Genomic DNA, 19,663 nt, shown 5'->3' with positions numbered 1-19,663 from the left:
AGTCCTCATAAATAAGCAACTTTGTGAATGCGCATTTAGAAACAGTCATCTGAGGAAGTAAGTCAATGACCTGTTGCATCAAATCCCTATTTTGACATTGTTCGGCGAAGGTGTTTGCGTCGAAAGGCAAAGAGGAAGTGCTCGCTATGTTCGGATTATTGAAAAGGATTTAACAAAAAGGAGAATATGTATTGGTTTTTCGCCGAGGTGGCCCTCCCTCTACTCGCTTCTCTCGGAAACCGAGCGGCTCGGTTGGGTCAGTCTATCGTCGGGCTTTCAAAACTTCACTTCGGCTCGCAGGTTCACAGAAAAAAAAAAAAAAAAAAAAAAAGAAATGAACCTGCCGTCCAGAGAGGAGTGCGAGACCTGGGACCAGGCCACGGTGGCTTTCTTCATGTCTAAGGTGGGGACCGGAAAAAGACAAAAAAAAAACATTGCACCGCGCTAAGAAAGTCAAGAAAGATATGTTGGGCGATATCGAGAGCAGGGTTTGACGGCGTCTCCTCACGCTGTGCGTAAAGCTTCTTAAGATAAGGTTAAATTATGAGGATAAAGAGACGCAGGGAGAGAAAGATTGAAGCCAGGCTCTGCCGCTGTGATTAAATGTCATTTCCCTGAGACTAAAATCAATATTCTACCGACAGAACCAATTGGACGACTGCGCTGCCGTCGTCACCAGATTGAATATTACCGGACACCGACTCCTGGTGAGTAGTGCTGCTCTTGTTCTGGGACTTTATTTTTATTTTTGGTTGTTGTTGTTGTTTGCCGCTTCTGTTTTCCGCAGTTTCTTGAACGCCCGAAGGTCATTTTTGCATAACGGGAATACAGGTTGTTTTTTTTTTCTAATCGTATCAAAATTGACAAATCGTCCCAAGTAAATATTCACCGCAGTAATTGCATTTATAGGACCTTTTAGTGCCCGATGTGATAAAAATCAATTTGAGCTTGAAATGCCACACGTTTTTTATTTTCTTTTTAATTCAACTTTTCATGCAGATGCAGAAAACAAGATTAAAATGCCGCAGCACTCCAAAAAGATAAAATTAGGAAATATTGAACTGCAACTTCTGCTTTTCATTGCTTTGAATCTCATCTCGGGCTCAAGAGTTTTTCATTTTTTTTTTATTTTTATTTTTATTTTTATTTTTTTTTTAAACAAACGAGTGCAGAAGCTGAAATACAAAAAAATAAAAATTAAAAATGCATACCATCAACGTTATTTGGATCTAGATCTATTAAAATGGCCACTGGTATTCTAATGAACCATCTATTATAATTGATGTAACAAATAATCATCTACCTGAGTTGTTTTCTTATGAGTTACTTGACCTCTTAAATTAAACTTAAAAAAAAAAAACAACAACCTTCAATCGGTATAATATTGGTGTAACTTCACATTTGGGCTTCCTTGGATTTATGAATTGTGCTGAGATCAATGGAGATAGAATTTTTTTCCCATTTGTTTTCAAATGTATTATTATGATTATTATTATTATCGATAATAATAATAATCATAATAATTATAACAATAATGATAATAATAATTTACACAGAAATAATTGTTACTATTATTGATAATGATAATAATAATAATAATAATTTATTATTTGTTATTAATTCTAATTTCTTATTTTTGATTAATCGGTCTTGAGTGTTTTGTATTGACCCCCTTTTCATTTGATCTTCATATCTCACTAATGCGGCTCCTTTCTCATAATCCCAAGTAAACAACGACCTCATGTTGTCTTATTTAAAAAAAAAAAAAAAAAAAAAATCAAGATTATGAATTTGACATAAAATCACAAGTCAAATTGAACGCACATTTTTTTCTGTTGCGATTCCCGAAATATTTATCCGTATCGTGTTCGAGGCTCCTCGTATTACAAGGACCCTTTCACATCGGCGACGGCTGACATTTCTGCATTCATTTCAACCGCCACTCACAAACAACCCGTTTCGCACGAAACGATTTACAACTCATTATTTACCGACCCTGAGCCGATTCTATTCTGGGAGGGATCTTGCATCATTCAAATGCTTTATCCCCCAGGCACATCTCCAAAATATTTCAGCGTGAATATTTACCAGTTGGAATTATTCATATTTCACAGCAGACGCTTTGATGTGCAAGTTGTCGGTGCTAATCTGCAAGGTACTCATTCACACGCTCTGTGTGCTGAATGATTGATCAGATTTAGCCCTGGTAAATCCTCTTTTATTTTTATTTTTTTGCAGAGAATTTTGCAATCAATATGTATTTGGCGACGCTGTCACGCGGCAAACTATCTTTCTGGGGGTCAAAGAAAGCTATGCGGCAAAAGTTCTTCCGTGTAATCTGCCGGCCGGGTTTGCGAACGTGTTCCTCACGGTGTAAAACTGAAAGTGGAGAAAAAATGGACACGTCACCTTTTGACAGCGAGATCTATTTATAGCGTCTGCTTCCCCTTTTGTGCACGGATTAAAATAAAAAATATTGAGGTTCGTACGAATCAACACGCCGAGATCAAATGCAAGATTTTAATTGGTCAAAATATGCAAGCGAGTAAGTTAAAAATGAAACAAAAATTTTTTATTTTTTTTTTATACAGAAAAAATTTTGAAAAATTATACAAAAAAAAAAATTTTTTTATTTATTTATTTATTTTTTTTTTATCATAAAATATTATCGATGGCTTCCACCTAAAAGCAAGAAGGTCCCCAGTTCAATTCCAACATGGAACGGTTCACCGATTAGCTCTGAACTGCCGAAAAAAGTGAATGAGCGTGAATGATTGTTTATCTCCATATGACCTGCAAATAAACAGTAGTTTGTCTCCATGCGTGGCTCTGTGATCGAGCGGCGGCCGGTCCGGGGTGAACGTCGCGTCTCGCCAAGTGACGGCGAGGTCGGGCTCCGATCCCCGGTGACCCGGCAAGCAGGATAAATGGTTTAAATTATGAATGAATAAATGAATATATAGCCGATGCATTTATCCTGTTCCATTGAGGTGGATCAAGGCTCTGCTGATGCCTCAGACTTGAAATAATTACCCGTGACCTGGCCTCGCACTTGCTATTCTATTTTCTCTTATTCTGCCAGTATTTCTCAGTGATGCACGCCGGCGTTCTACAAACCCAACAGTTGTAATCAAAGTTGCGGTTATTTTGAAAACAGCCGTCGGCGCAGCAGAATCAGTTTGAGTGCCCGTATATGTTCACACATGCAAGGAAGTCGGAAATTTGGGAACAACAACTGAATAACAACATTGTAAACTGTCTAAAGTGCAGAGTGAAATGTATGTTTAAGTCATGAGGCCACGAGCCACATGCAGTAGTTAGTTAGTTAAGACAATTCATATTTCATTATATTTCTTATTCTGCCTCCTTTCTACTATTATCTATTACTGTTATGTTTTTTACTTGAAACTCTGGCACAACAATTTCCTTCGGGATTAATAAAGTTGTTCTCATCTCATCTCATCTCTCAGTAATGTGGTCTGAAAGGTGGTGCGAAAATGAGGTAATTAAATAAATAACATGCTAATCAGGTTCAGAAGTTGTCGTTAATTGTTTGTTTTTTTAAATGTTCTTATATTTTTGTATGTTAACATTAACTTTACTTGGCTTTAGTTATAAAATTTATTTCTTAACTATACCTGCAGCACAGTCCCCTTTCTGCCGTGCAAATTAAAACGTCCCCATTGTGGGACGCTTTAAAGCACATTCTATTTCTTTCTCTAGAAATCTCTTAGATAATATAATATAATATAATATAATATAATATAATATAATATAAATATTTGCATTATTATATGATATAATATGAATATTATATTTAGAATAAGAATAAGAATAAGAATAAGAATAAGAATAAGAATAAGAATAAGAATAAGAATAAGAATAAGAACAACTTTATTTATCCCGAAGGAAATTGTTGTGCCAGAGTTTCAAGTAAAACATAACAGTAATAAATAATAGTAGGAAATTATATAAACATTGAAAAAAAAAAGGGGGGGGGGGGCGGAATAAGAAATACAAATAAAACTATAAAGTGTCAAAGTCAAGGCTATAAAGTGTTTTAAGGTCTTAAGTGCAAAGATTTAAAGATTCCCTGCAGCTGAAGGAAGAGGAATTAAAAAGTCTGATAGCCTCAGGTAGGAAAGACCTCCTGTGGCGTTCAGTGGATACATATATTATATTATATTATATTATATTATATTATATTATATTATTTTTATATCTACATTAATATATCTAACATATGATGTAATACAATATAGTTAATAATAATATCAATATATGCAATATTATATTATATTATATTATATTATATCATATCATATTATATTATATTATATTATATTATATTATATTATATTATATTATATTATATTATATTATATTATATTATATGAAGCCAATGCCCAGGGAAACTCTTTATTTCTCAGAAACATCTTGATTCCATGTTCCTGGGGATTTGTCTCCCTGCTGCTCTGCTCCTCACCTGACCCTGCAGAAAGGAGATAACGTCACGTGAAGCCACTTTAATAAAGATGGATCATAATGAACTGGCTGCATCTACAAAAAGTCAATATGGCATCTGTCCAAATGCATAACAACAAAGGGGGGGGGGGGGGGCTCTCCTGCATGCTGCATCCCATAGTGAACAAACACATGGTGGATTTTAGTGGAGCACATCTTTATGTTCTCTCCATACTCAAACCATCCCGGAGTATTACGATACATCATGTATTTCCAGAGGAGTTTTAACCTTTGGAAAAGCTCGCATTTTTATTTCATCGTATATACAGTATATAAATGAGAAATTATGGACCGGAAGGTATAAACAGCGTTCACGTTCACCCAGTTGCAGTTGTTTATTCTTTACCCGGGCGCCTGAATAGCGCTAGATAGAGAGAGGGTTATTGTGATAAACATTGGCATGCATTAATATAATGTGCTGTGAAAATACTTGTTTACTGATGAAATATTAACACTCAGCGAAAAAACATGTTTTTTTTTGTTTTTTTTAATGTAATGGGGGATGAGCCTCACTATGCTTGTGTGCCCTTGCGTTTTATGACGTGCCCCTAAATAGTATGTTACTCTATATAACCTTTACTTTTAGTCTTGATTCTGTAAGTTGCTCTCTCTACTCTTGTTTAGGACGTGCATGTCTCAAAATACCCATTTCCTCTTATAGTCCATCTATGCAAAATATCACTTCCTGTTGCAAAAACAAGAACACTGAATAAAAATGAACAGTGCTTCATTCATGCATTGATATTTTTTCCAAGAATTAATAATGTGCAGGTCTGGGTCTACACAGCGCAAAAAAAAAAACACATTCCACTTTTTAAAGGTACTGGGAGGTTTTTAAATACTACCACTACTACTACCAGTATTATGCAGTGTATTTCTCCACCAATAATGTTTCAACTTCCTGTTTTTGTTTTTGTTTTTCTTAACTCACACCCCTTTTTCACTCAGGGTCAGATTTATACTTTCACCAGTCAGTCAACAGAGAAACAAAGGAAAAAGGCAGTGATTTTTTTTTTTTTTTTGTAATAATTAATTCATTTGAATCTCCAAGAGCACAGCATGTGCACTCTGGGCTCTGAATGCCATCCAGTGAATGTTTGTGTGTGTGTGTGCATATGTGTGTCTGTGTGTGTGACCATTGCCTTTGGACTAATTTGCATATTCATATTATGGTTGTGCAGGAGATGTAGCAAAGGTTAGAAAACCTCAAGTTAATGGCCAGAAGGAAGCCGTCCGTGCAGATTTATCACAAGGTCATAAGCATGTGTTTGGGGTTGGGTAATTATATAAAAAAATTTTGTGTGTGTGTGTGTGTGTGTTTTCCATTGAAATTAGGATTGAAGTTATAGGATTAAAAAAAAAGGACTTAAATGCAGGTTTTTCTGACGCCCACTATAACACATCACATGATCATTTTGTCATTGGCATAAAGACTTGTTGAATTTAAACACAATATAATTCATAGAAAACTATATGGTGCATAATTGGAAAAAAAAAAAGAGCTCAGCGGAATTTAGTTTTCGCAACATTTTAAGCAGATTTTTTCATGCGACAGATTGCTATGAAATAAATTTAACTGCTAAAATTTCTATCCAGATAGAAGCGAATGCGCAAAAACGGTGCTAAATGCACATGCATGTTAATGTGTCACACCTGTCTGTTTTTTCTGCAGCTACACGTGCAGAGAAACCAAAAAAGGTCATTTTTAAAAAAGGCTGCAATGGGATTCCGAGTGGGTGTAAAAAAGAAAAAAAAAAAAAATTGACCTCCATTTTTGTTGTGTACATGCATGGTGCGTTAAAAGATGGTTTCCTAGTTCCGACGTACAAATGCAGCATCTCTGAACCTCCTGAAATATGACAAATCATAATGACCCCCGTCAAAAAACAAAATCCAAATTTTTTTGCGCTCTTGATATTTTTAGAGCCTCGCATTTTTCACACTTTGTCGGATTTGATTACGGTAACACACGCCGGGGCGGCACTGGAATACCAGCGGTTTCTGCTTGTTTTTTTTGTTTTTTTTCTCACCAATGTGCACCAAAGAGAAGGGTGAAACCTTAAAAATAGACCAGGAGCCAAATGATGTCGGCTTTCAGGAGCGTAAAATGGAGAAATATGAAAAATGAAGGAGTGAGTTCTATTATAGATTTATTTAGCTGTTTCATTATAGATATAGGGCATCTAAGGCATTGTAGTCACCAGTTCATGTTCATTCATTCATTATCTATACTGCTAATGCTACGCTAAGGGATGTGGGCCTCTCTTGGCTGTCATTGGGCGAGAGACAGGGTTCACGTGCACGTACATGCAACATTTCACTCCCTCATTCACGTTAAAGAGGATAAAACCGTTCCCTCATTCTCATTCACGTGTCTTATAGAAAACTACAATCACTCTCCTCTTCACACATCCAATACTGACATATCATCAATCAATACTTTTGTTTTTTTTTTATTCTACTTATTATTGTTATTATTCTATTATTCTATTAATATTATTATTGTTGTTGGTTTGTTGTTGTTGTTGTTGGTGGTGGTGGTGGTGGTGGTGGTGGTGGTATTATTATTTTATTGTCTATTTTTTTGCATCCTTGTTTGCGACACTATTATTATTATTATTATTATTATCATTATTATTATTATCATTACATTTATTTATTTATTTTTCAAATCCTTGTTGGTGTCACTATTTCATTTTATTTTTATTATTATTATTATTATTATTATTATTATTATTATTATATAAGTTAATTTATTTTTCAAATCTTAGTAGGTGGCATTATTTTATTATTATTGTTATTTTTAGTTTATAGTTTTATAGTTAGTTTATAGTTTTATATTTTTTTATTATTACTTTTTTTATGATTTATTTTATTTTTGTCATTGATTTTGTCACTCTGTTCTTATCTTTGTTGTCTATCTGGTTTTCTATTCTAATTCTTTTTTGTTTTTGCATTCTGTTGTCAATATTTAGACATTTATTTGCATGTCTTTTGCTATCTTTTAATTGTCTCTTTTATTTATATTTATACCCATATTTATTGATATTGTTATTGTTGCTGCTGTGATCCCCTATGGGGATCAATATCTTATCTTATCTAATCTTATAACACAGTTAAATAACAACAATATATATTTCTGAGCACCTCAACACTAACATAGAGTTCCCCAATGAATCGGCAAAAAGTGCAGAGTCAATGATTAGAATTAATCATTATTAATCACCATACAAGCCTTCATTCCCATTAGCAAATCTAGGCAATTTAGGGTCTCCAACAAGCCTATTATTAAAATAATCCACTTTAAATTGGCAGTTAAAGATGTTAAACAAGCAAAAAGTTCAAAATATAACAGTTTCCAGGCTGCCCTTTTTTTTTTTGCCCCCCACAACCTCCCTGTCAGACATCAACGACAACCACTAATCTTTTCCGAAAAAAGCCAACGGAAGTACAAGAAATAGGGAATTAGCAGCTGATTTGTTTTTGCCCGCGGGTGTGTAACATCCATAAGAAGAGCTATGATCCTCTTAAGAGATGAGGGGAAATATTAATATGAATGATTGACGGTTCAAAGCGGAAAACGTGGCGCCTTTTGACGCCTTCTTGATATCATCTGCATCCGAGATGCGATGCAGAAGTCAAAGAGCGGCGCGTGTGAGCGCAGATGCAAACAAAACCAAAAAAAATAATAATAATAATAATAATAATAATAATAATAAAATCATGGGTCTGTTTCCGTTCAAAAATGCTAAATGCTGAAACCAAAAACGTGTAAAATATAATGTTGATTTAACACTTCACGTGAAAGGTGCATGATATAACAGAAAAAAAAAAAAAAAAAAAAAAAAGCAGGCTTGTAGAGCTGTTGTGTCTCTTTTGAACAAGCACAGACACCCTTATAAATAATTCAATATGGGAGCGGTGCCTGAGTATCCACTGGGGCGGACTATTTGATATTTTATTCGGTGTCAAAAGGCTAAGTCTGATTTTTATACAGATACTTTTTTCTCTCCTGTAAGCCGGCGGAATGATTAAGTGTGTATCTGCGGGGCCAAGGTTCATTTCTTTGAAGGTAAAGCCTTTCATATTAAGCGATCTCGCTCTCTGATTTACAAATGATTAAATCACAAGCGCCGCTTAAAGGGGGTTCCGCGCGGCCGCGGGGGTTTATTCCTGGAGGTAATCCATCCTTTTGTTGCGCCGAGGTTTTCTCACTTTGCTCCTTTATGAAATCCCCTCCCGCAGGGAAGCATCCTAAACAGCCGTAGTAAACTCCTATACGATCCGATCTTACCGGCATCGCCTCGCTCTGTTTCGCAGGACTCCGACGATTTGTACATTATTTATAAGAAATGAAACGCTCGTATTAGTCCCGCGCAAACCTCTTCTATCCGGGCTCTCTCTATTTGTAAACAATTACTTGCGCAAATATTTGTTGTCCTGGATATTCAGCACCAATTATATTGAAAAAAAAAAAAAAAAACAGAGCGGGTAACGTCCGGAAGCGATGAATTATGAACGATGATAGAAATGCATAATTTAGCGGAATTTTTTGCATATTTTATGCTAATCGTTTTGCTTTCGCTTCCCGATCCGCGATTGTCTAACTTTTCCACGGATATTTAACGACGAGAGCTTCACGAAACGCGATTTGAAAAGCCGACGCTTATTTACGAACGACGACGAGGACGTTTTTTTTTTTCCCGCGAAAACCGATAAAAGTGCGAGTCGCCACGTGGCTAAGGCGGGAGCGAGGCCCGTTTTCTCACGCGGCGATCGTCCGGAAACCAAACCATCGATATTTAAGTTTCTTCAGCTTTGAGGAGATGAAACGTCCCAGAGTTATGAAAGAAACGCGCTGATATGTTTAAACCAAACGCGTATTCGGCACACAATCTGCAATGTTGCGCCTCAGTGTTAGCTGAGATGTGTGTGTGAAGGGGGTGGGGAGGCGGCGGGGGGTTTTTTGAGACGGCCCTCGGTGAGATGCTGCCATCTTCTGTTTGTCGAGAAGCGATGCAAAGGCTGACCGAGTCGTCTGAGAAACTAAAATGAGTTTTGCTTCCCGTCTCGTTGTGGTTTGCGTTCACGCCGCCTCTCTGCTGCGTTCACAGAACCTGTCCGACGGGGAGATGAGCAAATTCGGTCCCGTCCAACAGCTGTAAGTCTTTTTTGTTTTTTTAATTAAAATCCAAAATAGCTTGACACAAAGTTTCATGAAGCAACAAAATAATAAATTCAAAAAAAATAAATAAAAATCACTCAAACCCTCATAAAGTCTGGTTATAGCATTTGTGTTTGCCTCTGTTTTTACTGATACACATCTGTATGGTACAATACAATACAATATGTATACACTGCTCAAAAAAATAAAGGGAACACTAAAATAACACATGCTAGATCTGAATTAATGTAATATCCCGATTAAATACTTTGTTACTTACATAGTTGAATGTGCTGACAACAAAATCACACAAAAATGATCAATGGAAATCACATTTATTAACCCGTGGAGGTCTGGATTTGAGTCACACTCAAAATGAAAGTGGAAAAACACACGACAGGCTGATCCAATGTTGATTTAATGTCTTTAAAATAAGCCAAAATGAATCAGTGTTTCTTCTTAAATGGAGCGTTTGATTTCACACAAGTGTGAAACTTGTGACTTGAGTTACATTATGTTGTTTAAGATAAATTTTTTTTGAGCAGTATACATCCATCATGACTTTGCAGTCAAATGAAAAGCAGTTTCTGACAATACTATAAAATAAAATAATATCAAAAAAATAAATAAATAAACAGATAAAATCTTCTATCAGGGTTTTGGATTCAGAACATTCAGCGGCAAAGAAATGCACATTTTTTTCGTGATCGGTCTATGAATCTATGTTTTGTTTTATTACCCTGTATGACATCATATCCTCCCCGCAATGTGATTGGTCGGACTTTCCAAACCAGGTGTTCACTTCCTGCATTATATTTTGCTATTTCTATTCAGCTTTTGGATGCATCCATGCCACAGCTTCTCCTTTCACAACACAGGTCGCTACTTCCCCGTTTGCTTTTTACCTCCTACATGCAACAAGCAGGTGAATAAATGCATTTCAGCATTTTCCAAAGGATGCAAAACATTTCGCGTATATTAATTTTCGATGAAAGTTTGGTATATTTTCCCCTCTGGTTACCGCACCTGCTTGAACATGGACCGTGGCATAAATTCACTTTAAAAAAAAAACTTAAGATGCTCCATTCCTGCGTTTTTCGCACGAGAAAAGATCAGTTTTCCTTCAGAAAATACGCAGTATTTTGCCAACTATATAAATATTTACCCTCCAGCGATCACATAGATATAGCGCAGTAGATCCAGTACGTTTTTAAGGACGACATGAAATTTCCATTTTATCCAAATAAGCAGCATAATAAAAAAGAAATTTGCCATTTTGAGGGGTTTATATTTATTTGAATATATAAATTGATTTATTCATTTACTGAGGTAATTGGTTAATTGCGTGTTATTTACTTTAGCAAATTTAGCAAATTCGGATGCAATTAAAATCACATGAAAGTGTGTAAAATCAGCAGAATTTAAAAAAAATATATATCTGCTTTGTGAAAATACACTTCATTGTGGATTCAGCAAAAAAATAAGAAATAAAAATACATAAAAACAAGCAAGAAATGTATGTCTGAAATGCAGGGTATTACTGAAAGAAAAGCAACAAAAACGCGAATTTAAAGTCCCAACCTGGGTTTAGTGACTAAAATCAAAGCTGGAACTGATGTTTATTTTGCCAAAATCCCCAAAGTGACCACATCGTCTTACTTGCATTCTCCAAAAACAGAACCTAAAATTCTTTTTATCACAACGTGCAAGCCACATTTAAATATAATAAATATTAAGAGACGTGAGGGATGATGTCGTTTACAATGAAATGTAAGTGAAGCAGATGGAAGCGCATTAACATCTATGGAAAATATTAGTCATACGCACGTGCACGGAGGCTTTGGCCGTGTCGGTGGGTGTGTGTTACCCGCCAGAGTGGAAAAGGGAAGTGATTTCTCTCAGGGATGCAGATATAGTGAACTCCTTCCTCTCCGTGAAAAACACCAGACAAACAGAATAATGAGAGTTGTGGATGACGGCGGAAAATGTGGCCCGTCAGATTAAACATGAATACGGATACTTTTATGAAATTTGCGTCTCCCGCCAGAGCGAAGATTCGGTAAGAATTTGACTTTTTTCACGGTCGGATTGATAAACGAAACTTGTAATTGTATACTGACAACCTTTCCGATGAGTAGCGGCGCATCACAACTGATCTCTGTTTGTATTTAATTTAATATCGTCAAAAACGTTCAAATAATTGTAATCGATCCCAATGTAAAGAAAGTTATTTCGATGCTGTTTTTAATTTAATGATTGTAAAAGACAGCCAGCTGCATTAACAAGCATTTGAGCAATATTTAAATAACAAAAATCTCACAAAATATTTAATCATTATATGTGAATTTATTAACATTTTCATGTCAATGATTATTCTTTTTATTTTATTTTTTTTTAAATATGTATATTATATAACAAATTTCAATTATCTGATCACTTTCCAGTTAATCATATAAAAAAAAAAAGAGAAAATTACAAAATACAGAATATTCAAAAGTCGCAATTCATACCTGGATATCAGCAGTTAAACTGTATTTGTGTTTACAATATTTGTGTATATAATATTAAACTGTCGTTAAAAATGCAAGCAACGGGACACATTTTTAGCGTGAAGCTACAAATAAAAGTACAACTAAAACCAATTTTCTGATTGGTTTCTGTGTCATCACATGAAATAATTGGGCAGATTTCAAAATAAAGAACATTCAGATTCGCAGTTCATGCCTGGGAAATTAACAGCTATTCATTTAACACAAATATCATCTAGTTCTGCAAGCGACCAAACACGTAGGCCTGTAAATTAAAAGTCAATTAAAATTAAGTCATTTAAGTCAATTAAAAGTAAACTCAAACCAAAAGCACATGATTTTGCCAGTCTCACCCCGAATAATCCGCTCTGAGGGAAGCTTTGCTCATGATTTTAGCAGAAACGGTGACAAAAACGATGTTTTCCAGGCAAATTCAGCAGCTGGTTCAGGACATCAAGAACAACGAGGGCGGTTTACTCAACAAGCTGAAGAGGTAAGAGTTTGACACGTCACAAATCCAGAAAGTCAAACTCTACACATCTTTTTTGTCTGATAATATCGATTCCTCTTTCACACCTGGTGGATTTAAGAGTTCAAAAATAACCCTGCCAGATGGGCGTCGTCTCACTTTCGTTTGGTGAAAGAAATGAACCCTAACATCGATTACGCACGTGTGACGTTCATTATTCTCCTATCTTGTTATAATTTGTACGCGTACACTTCTTTGTATTCTTTGAGAAATCTGGAACACACGCAAAAGTGATGATTCAGACTTTTAGCGCTGAAATTTGCTGAATCTCAGTTTCCATCCCGTCTCTCGTAGCGTTTTGCGGCGTCTATTGATACGTTTACGCTTGTCAATCAATCAACATTCGGCCATTCATCAACTACCTCTGTGTTTGTTGTTACAGTAGAATAAAGGGCAAACCGCTCCCAGAGTTGCCTGCCAGAGATTACAGAGGTAAGAGCCGTCTTCTCCGTCTATCCCCACCAAAATAATCCAAAGGTCAAATGCAGCGGTGGGCCGTCAGGGCCTGCAAGGCCTTCTCTGCTGGCCTAAAAAAATCTGCATCACATTTGCTTTTTTATCCGGCCAGCCAAACTGTTTTCTTTGAATATTTTAACATTAACTTAGAATATTTTAAGTATTTTTGATCAATATTGAATTCAGAAACAATTTTTAAATTTAATTTAATTAAATTTAATTTTAGTTTAAATTTTAATTCAATTTTGTATGGATGAATACATACTAAATAAAGTTGGTCGGTACCTTTTTATTAATGATTTTAAAATTGAAATAAAATGGCAAAGAATTGAAATATTCAAATTGCAATTTTCATTTTTGTTCACCTAGTTTAATTTCACCTTATTCAATAAAAATTGAATAAGAGATCTGGCCAAAATAATCCCTTCCCCCCTGCCTTAGAGTGAGGGAGTCTGCCCTATTTGAAAAAAAAAGGCGGCATCCAACTGCACTGCAAGCAAACACGTGCACTTAAAAAATAAAAAATATGTCTCCATAGCAAAGAGTTAGAAAGGAAAAACACAAAGTCCAAAATTGGACTTATTAGACTTAGTAGAGTTTGGAAAAAATCCGCCCACCAAAAATAAGCTCCAAAAAGAAAAGATTTATTTTACACTGAACAAAAAAAACCATAAACTCGCATGCATGACATTTCGAGCAAAACATAGGCTATTTTTCAGTCCCCATATCTATATATCTGTACATATGGGGACTGAAAAATATGTAAAAATGTAATAAAGTATCAGGTTGGAACTCGAAAAGTAATGATAAGAATGTTATCATGTTAAAATGTTAAAAGGACATTATATATCTCACAAAAAAAGGGGGAATCGATCACGTGATCATTCTCTTCTCTTTAAAAATGGCGCCACAATAACGTATTTGTGAGTACATATTTCCGATAAGCATCAGAGCAAGAGCCTATTTTTACTTTTCGATCCAATGACAGCTGGGATGAACCTCTATCGTTCACCTCTGGCGAAATTAATATATCGCAAATAAATCGCAAATAAACTGAGCAGCGACCAGACGCAAACATCCTGCCATTCCAGTTATTACCTGTTACTCCTGTAAATATTATAACTATTATTATAGTTGGAACTATTATAACCACCTCCCAGCGCGAGCTAACAAACTGTGAACGCATTGTTGAATGTTAGAGCTTTATTGCATGCCTTTTACGTTTTTATTACCGACATTGTTTAGCAATGAAGTCCTTCAACAGGCCAATTATTCTCTATTATATAAGAAATTCTGTTCATAAAGCGTCAGTCATTAACTTGTTGTTGCAGTCGATGCAGTGTTAAGCTCTCTGTACGTCCCAGCAGATGCATAATTAATTTTATTGCGTGTTGACCCTGCTGTGGCAGGTCAGACCAGCTGCTGTGTGTGTGTGTGTGTGTGTGTGTGTGTGTGTGCGTGTGGAGAGGGTTGATTAACTTTTTTTTTTTTTTCCAGAAAACACACACCATACCAACTTTTTTTTCTTACTAATTGGGTGTTTTAGTCTTTAATGAATGAATTCCTTTTAAAGCTGAGATATTTTGAAATTGTGTCTCTGTTTAAAAGAACTTTCCTGTTTTTATTTTTATTTTTTTATGACATGTCACTAATGCGGTTCAGTCCAACTAAATAGAAATATAGACATTAAAAAAATCTTTGCTTTGTTATTTTATTATTATATTTATATAATTATGTCTATTATATACTAATATTTTTATACAATTATATATATTATCATATTTAAATAATCATATTCATTATATATTACAATTTTTATACAATTATTTATATTATTAAATTTATATAATTATATATTTTTTATTATTTTTTGTATTAACCAGTTATTTTGACTACGTCCAGCTCTTCTTTAAAAAAAAAAATCACTTGTTTAACATTTTACTATTTGAGATGTGTTTATTAGCAGGGTAGAGGAGACACAGTTTGCTACCCATTCGCTCTAAAATGTGAAAATCTACTATGACATTATTGCTTTAAGCTTCAATTTGATATTTTCATACATGTTGTAATGAAATCATTTCAAATGATCTTATCGACAGACAGAGAAAATGAGGAGCAGCTGTTCGATTTCGATTACGTAAGTTGAGAACCGTAACGTCGGGCAAGACTTATTAGGACATTTTTGTTATATTTGGATGACAAAGTGAGGCGTGTGCGTGTCGCCCGCAGGATAATGACATGTGCGACGTTCAACTTCAGGACCAGGACGACAGTTACGAGCCTCCTCCCAGTCACAGAGTCTTCACCTCGGCGTCTTCCTTCTCGCCCCTCAGGGAGGATTATCTCGGTCTGTGACGCTTTTTGTTGAAAAATCAGTGATCCGGTGATCGCTACGTATGACTTAACATCACATGTAGCGTTAAATCACAACACCACATGTAAAATTGAAGTATATACTGTCATTCAAGACTGTGGCTTAAACGATTAATTTTAATTAATTTTAATCAATTAATTTTAATTAATTCGAAATAATTGTAATTAATTACTTTTAATAAATTGATTTTAATTAATTTCTATTAATTAATTTTGATTAATTAATTTTGATTAATTTTAATTGATTTTAATTGATTTTTTTAATATTTTTTAATAATTTTGATTAATTAATTTAAAATGATTTTTATTAATTTTAATTAATTGATTTTAATTCTGATGGGTTAAGTGCGCAGGAGAAAGATTAGCGATCAGCTGGAGTAGGACAAAGCTAGTGCGGCTTATATTCAGGTGCGCTCAATAGTCCAGAAATTAGGATCCATAACCAGTGAGCTGTTTTTGCATATGGCATCAAAATGTTATTGTCTTTGCACAACAAAATTGTTTAACTTCCCAAAAGTGGTCAAAATGCTGCTTCTTAGCTTCTATCTCACGGCAAGAAGGGAAACGGTTCAATTTCCACTTTTTTGTGTGGGGCTTGAGTGTCTGCGAGGGTTTCCTCCAGTTTATCCGGTTTCCCTCCAGAATCCAGAAACATACAGCAGGGAAATAAGAGGGCGAACAGTCGTATGTCTCTATATGTGTCGGATATATGATGTCCTTTAAACCGCCGATGTCCACAGACTGCCAATGTTCAATATGGTCGGTTATCAAACATTTGCACAAATCCATCTGAAGGTCAAGTGTATCTTTTTCTACACTGGATCAAACATGTCGGTTTAACAAAAGACAGCTGTATCTTCGCCTACACACACTTGTTGCCCCGATTCCCAAGTGACGAGCACTCCGGCTCATGTGCACGCGTTGTTTTTGTCTCTTTTTCCCCCGCGGTCATCGCTTTCTCCGCGAAGAGGCGATACGTCCAATTACGTCCGTTGGCTACCGTTGAACCGAAGCCCGCAGACGTCCCTCAGAGAGACGCTTCATGCAAATGCTGACGCTCTTGTTTTTTGCTTCTGCTTCTCCTTTCCAGACAGCTGTCGCAACCCGCCCAACCAACCCCCGAGGAAGCCCTTCCGTCATGGCAAGCAGTTCAAACAGCTGCCCCCCAAGCCCAGCGATGTGGCTGCTAATGAAGTAAATGTTTACCCGCACCTTTGAGATTCCCGCTCAACGTTTTCCTCCGTCGGTTAAATGCGTAACATGTGCTTTTTGTTGTTTTGCGCATCCGTAGGAAGACTACGCAAGTTCAGGTGGCAATGATGACAACTACGTGGAACCCGCGGAGGATCCAGCTGCCAGTAAGACCCACGTGGACATAGACTTTGCAAAGAGCTTCTTCTCCTTTTGGGAATTTCCCTTTTTTCGCTACAGCGAATCCTCCTCTCTCACACCAACTACATTTGCATCCTCACTACCTCCATAAATCTTCTCTTTTGTCCAATTCCAGCATCCGTCTGCCAATAGAGCCAATAGACCCAACCACCTCTGACCTTCTCTCCAAAACATCTAACATGTACCGTCCCTCTGATGGACTCATTCCTGATCCTTTCCATCCTGGTCACTCCCAAAGAGAACATCAACATCTTCATCTCTGCAACCTCCGACATCATGGCTGCTCTCACTACTGTCTTGTCCACCTTTCCTTCCCTTCTGGCTGATGTTCTTCTATCTCTTCGTACCCCTGATACTTTTCTCCACCCATTCCAACCTTCTTGAACCCGTCTCTTCACCTCTTTTCCACACTCTCCGTTGCTCTGGACTGTTGACCCTTGGTACTTGAAGTCCTCCAACTTCTTGATCTCCACTCCCTGTAGCCTCAACGTTCCAGCCGGGTTCCTCTCATTCACACACATATATTCTGTCTTGCTGCGACTAACCTTCATCCCTCTCCTTTCCAGAACATACCTCCACCTCTCTAGATGTTCCTCAACCTGTTCCCAGCTCTGACTACAGATCACAATGTCATCTGCAAACATACGTTGGAAATAATGCTTTTCACATCATCATTCAGGTCCTCTGACATGCAGCAAGAAGGGGCATCCCATTCCACATTTACCGTTATCAGAGCATTCGGCCAGTCAAGGTGCGTGCTTTTTACAACAAGCTTTTTAATTTTTTTAATTTTTTTTTTGCATTCTGACACAAAATCAGAGCAATAATGAAAAACTCTCAAAATTCTTCTCTCTTGAGTCAAAACAGCAAAATATTTTTTTCTAGCCAGCAAAATGCCGGGATTATTACAGCATTGGTTTTTTTTGTTTTTTTTTTTGTACAGATGTTTATATTTTGCAACTGTTTTTAATGACATAACACAACATTTAGAACCTAACTACCTCTTCTGCACTGTCCGCTTTCTTTGCGAATTGAAATTTCCCCATTGTGGGAAAACGAAAAGCACATGCTTAAAAAAAAGTACGGGGCTTTTGCACGGTAAATACAAACTTCTCATATCCTATGACTGATTTATTATCATCATCACTCTACATTAGTTATACTTGTTTTAATGCAGGTACTATATTTCAACTTGTTGTTACCACATCTCTACAACGATGCTAAAGTTTCTGTGAGAGACACAGCTAAGGGATACAGGCTGCGTCACAGCAAAGACATGCCTCACATTTGGAAGGTCATAACGGGCTGAATGAGACCCAAAGGTACAATTTTGAAGGAGTGGCAGCACGTCTGTGGTCATCATTCAGCCCTCATTTGCTCAGCTGCACCTTCATAATCATACCTTTGCCCAGATTGAAACAGAAAGCCACAACGTTACCATTGACTCTGTGTGTGTGTGTGTGTGTGTGTGTGTGTGTGTGTGTGCGCTGATATTCATTTTAAACTTTGAAATATGCATTCCCAAGTAGATGCTCATTTTTCTGCTTTTCTTGGACCCCTTGTCAGGAAAGTGTATCAACCAAGACATTTTATACAGTTAGTAGTATTTACAGTAATGATAATATTTGCATTATTTTAATCATCATTATTATTTTTATTGTTTGTACTAACATTATTAATGTTAACATATTATTGTTAAAATTATTATAATTATTGTGGTAATATCAATAACAATAATAATAATTGTGATGATGAGCATAATTATTACTATTATTACTGTTGTTGTTGATATTACTAGTAGTAGCAGTATTATGGTAATATTAATAACAATAATAATAATTGTGATGATGAGCATAATAAGTACTATTATTGTTGTTGTTGTTGTTGATATTAGTAGTTGTAGTAGTAGTAGTAGTAGCAGTATTGTAGTAATATTAATAACAACAACAATAATTGTGATGATGAACAAAATTATTACTATTATTATAATGGTTGTTGCTATTGTTTTACTATTCTTATTGTTGGTGTTGTTATTAGTAGTAGTACTATGGGAATATCAATAACAATAATAATAATTGTGATGATGAACATTATAATTACTATTATTATTGTTGTTGCTATTGTTTATAATTATTATTATTGTTGTTGTTGCTGTTGTTGATGTTAGTAGTAGTAGTAGTAGTATTGTGGTTATATTAATAACAATAATAATAATTGTGATGATGAACATAATAATTACTATTATTATTATTGTTGTTGCTGTTGTTTTATCATTATTATGATTGTTGTTGTTGCAATAATTAATCCCTATATTAAGTTGCTCTGGACACAATTCCAATATTTCAAGTCAAACATCATCAGGCTTCCAACCATATGAAATTATTGTATTTCAAAAAAATTAAACAACGATACTATTGGATAAGGTTTAGACAAATATGATTCAGAACGAGTGCCAGAATGGGAGGATTTTTCATCACTGTTCTGCACAATTTGTGGCCAGGAAATGCCACGCTCGGAGCTGCGATTTCTTCAGACTCTGTGTGAAGCCCCAAAAATGTTGCAAATGTCTATTTTTATGTCTTGAAATGCTATGTTTAACTGCGTCATCGAATTTTCTTGCAGATTTTTACGAAGTTCCGGACAAAGAGGTAAGATCTACCGCATCACTGCAGCTAAAAAAACAATTTTTCAAATTAG

The 19,663-nt window shown here is 35.7% G+C and overlaps 1 protein-coding gene across 5 annotated transcripts in view; it reads left to right on the top strand.

The window, feature by feature from the left end:
- The first annotated feature begins 171 nt into the window (after positions 1 to 171).
- The window catches only part of blnk (B cell linker), a 24,645-nt gene continuing 5,153 nt past the window's right edge, over positions 172 to 19,663 (top strand). For 4 of the 5 annotated variants that reach the window (XM_086164504.1, XM_086164484.1, XM_086164475.1 and 1 more), the window contains exons 1-11: positions 172 to 403; positions 645 to 707; positions 9,639 to 9,685; positions 12,644 to 12,709; positions 13,128 to 13,177; positions 15,301 to 15,338; positions 15,431 to 15,548; positions 16,665 to 16,768; positions 16,866 to 16,932; positions 17,646 to 17,717; positions 19,589 to 19,614. In XM_086164504.1, coding sequence (XP_086020630.1) covers positions 335 to 403; positions 645 to 707; positions 9,639 to 9,685; positions 12,644 to 12,709; positions 13,128 to 13,177; positions 15,301 to 15,338; positions 15,431 to 15,548; positions 16,665 to 16,768; positions 16,866 to 16,932; positions 17,646 to 17,717; positions 19,589 to 19,614 — 720 coding nt within the window. In that variant the 5' untranslated portion in view covers positions 172 to 334. Of the gene's footprint in view, positions 404 to 644; positions 708 to 9,638; positions 9,686 to 11,279; positions 11,748 to 12,643; positions 12,710 to 13,127; positions 13,178 to 15,300; positions 15,339 to 15,430; positions 15,549 to 16,664; positions 16,769 to 16,865; positions 16,933 to 17,645; positions 17,718 to 19,588; positions 19,615 to 19,663 lie in introns of those variants that run through there. The other variant, XM_086164493.1, reaches the window with a different exon arrangement.

The sequence above is a fragment of the Fistularia commersonii genome, chromosome 2 (genome assembly GCF_037954325.1).
Source record: "Fistularia commersonii isolate RoL2024-O1a breed Wild chromosome 2, RoL_Fcom_v1.0, whole genome shotgun sequence".
In the NCBI taxonomy this organism is placed as follows: Eukaryota; Metazoa; Chordata; class Actinopteri; order Syngnathiformes; family Fistulariidae; genus Fistularia; species Fistularia commersonii.
The sequence above is the reverse complement of the archived record's forward strand: the minus strand, read 5'-3'. Positions and strand labels throughout refer to the sequence as shown.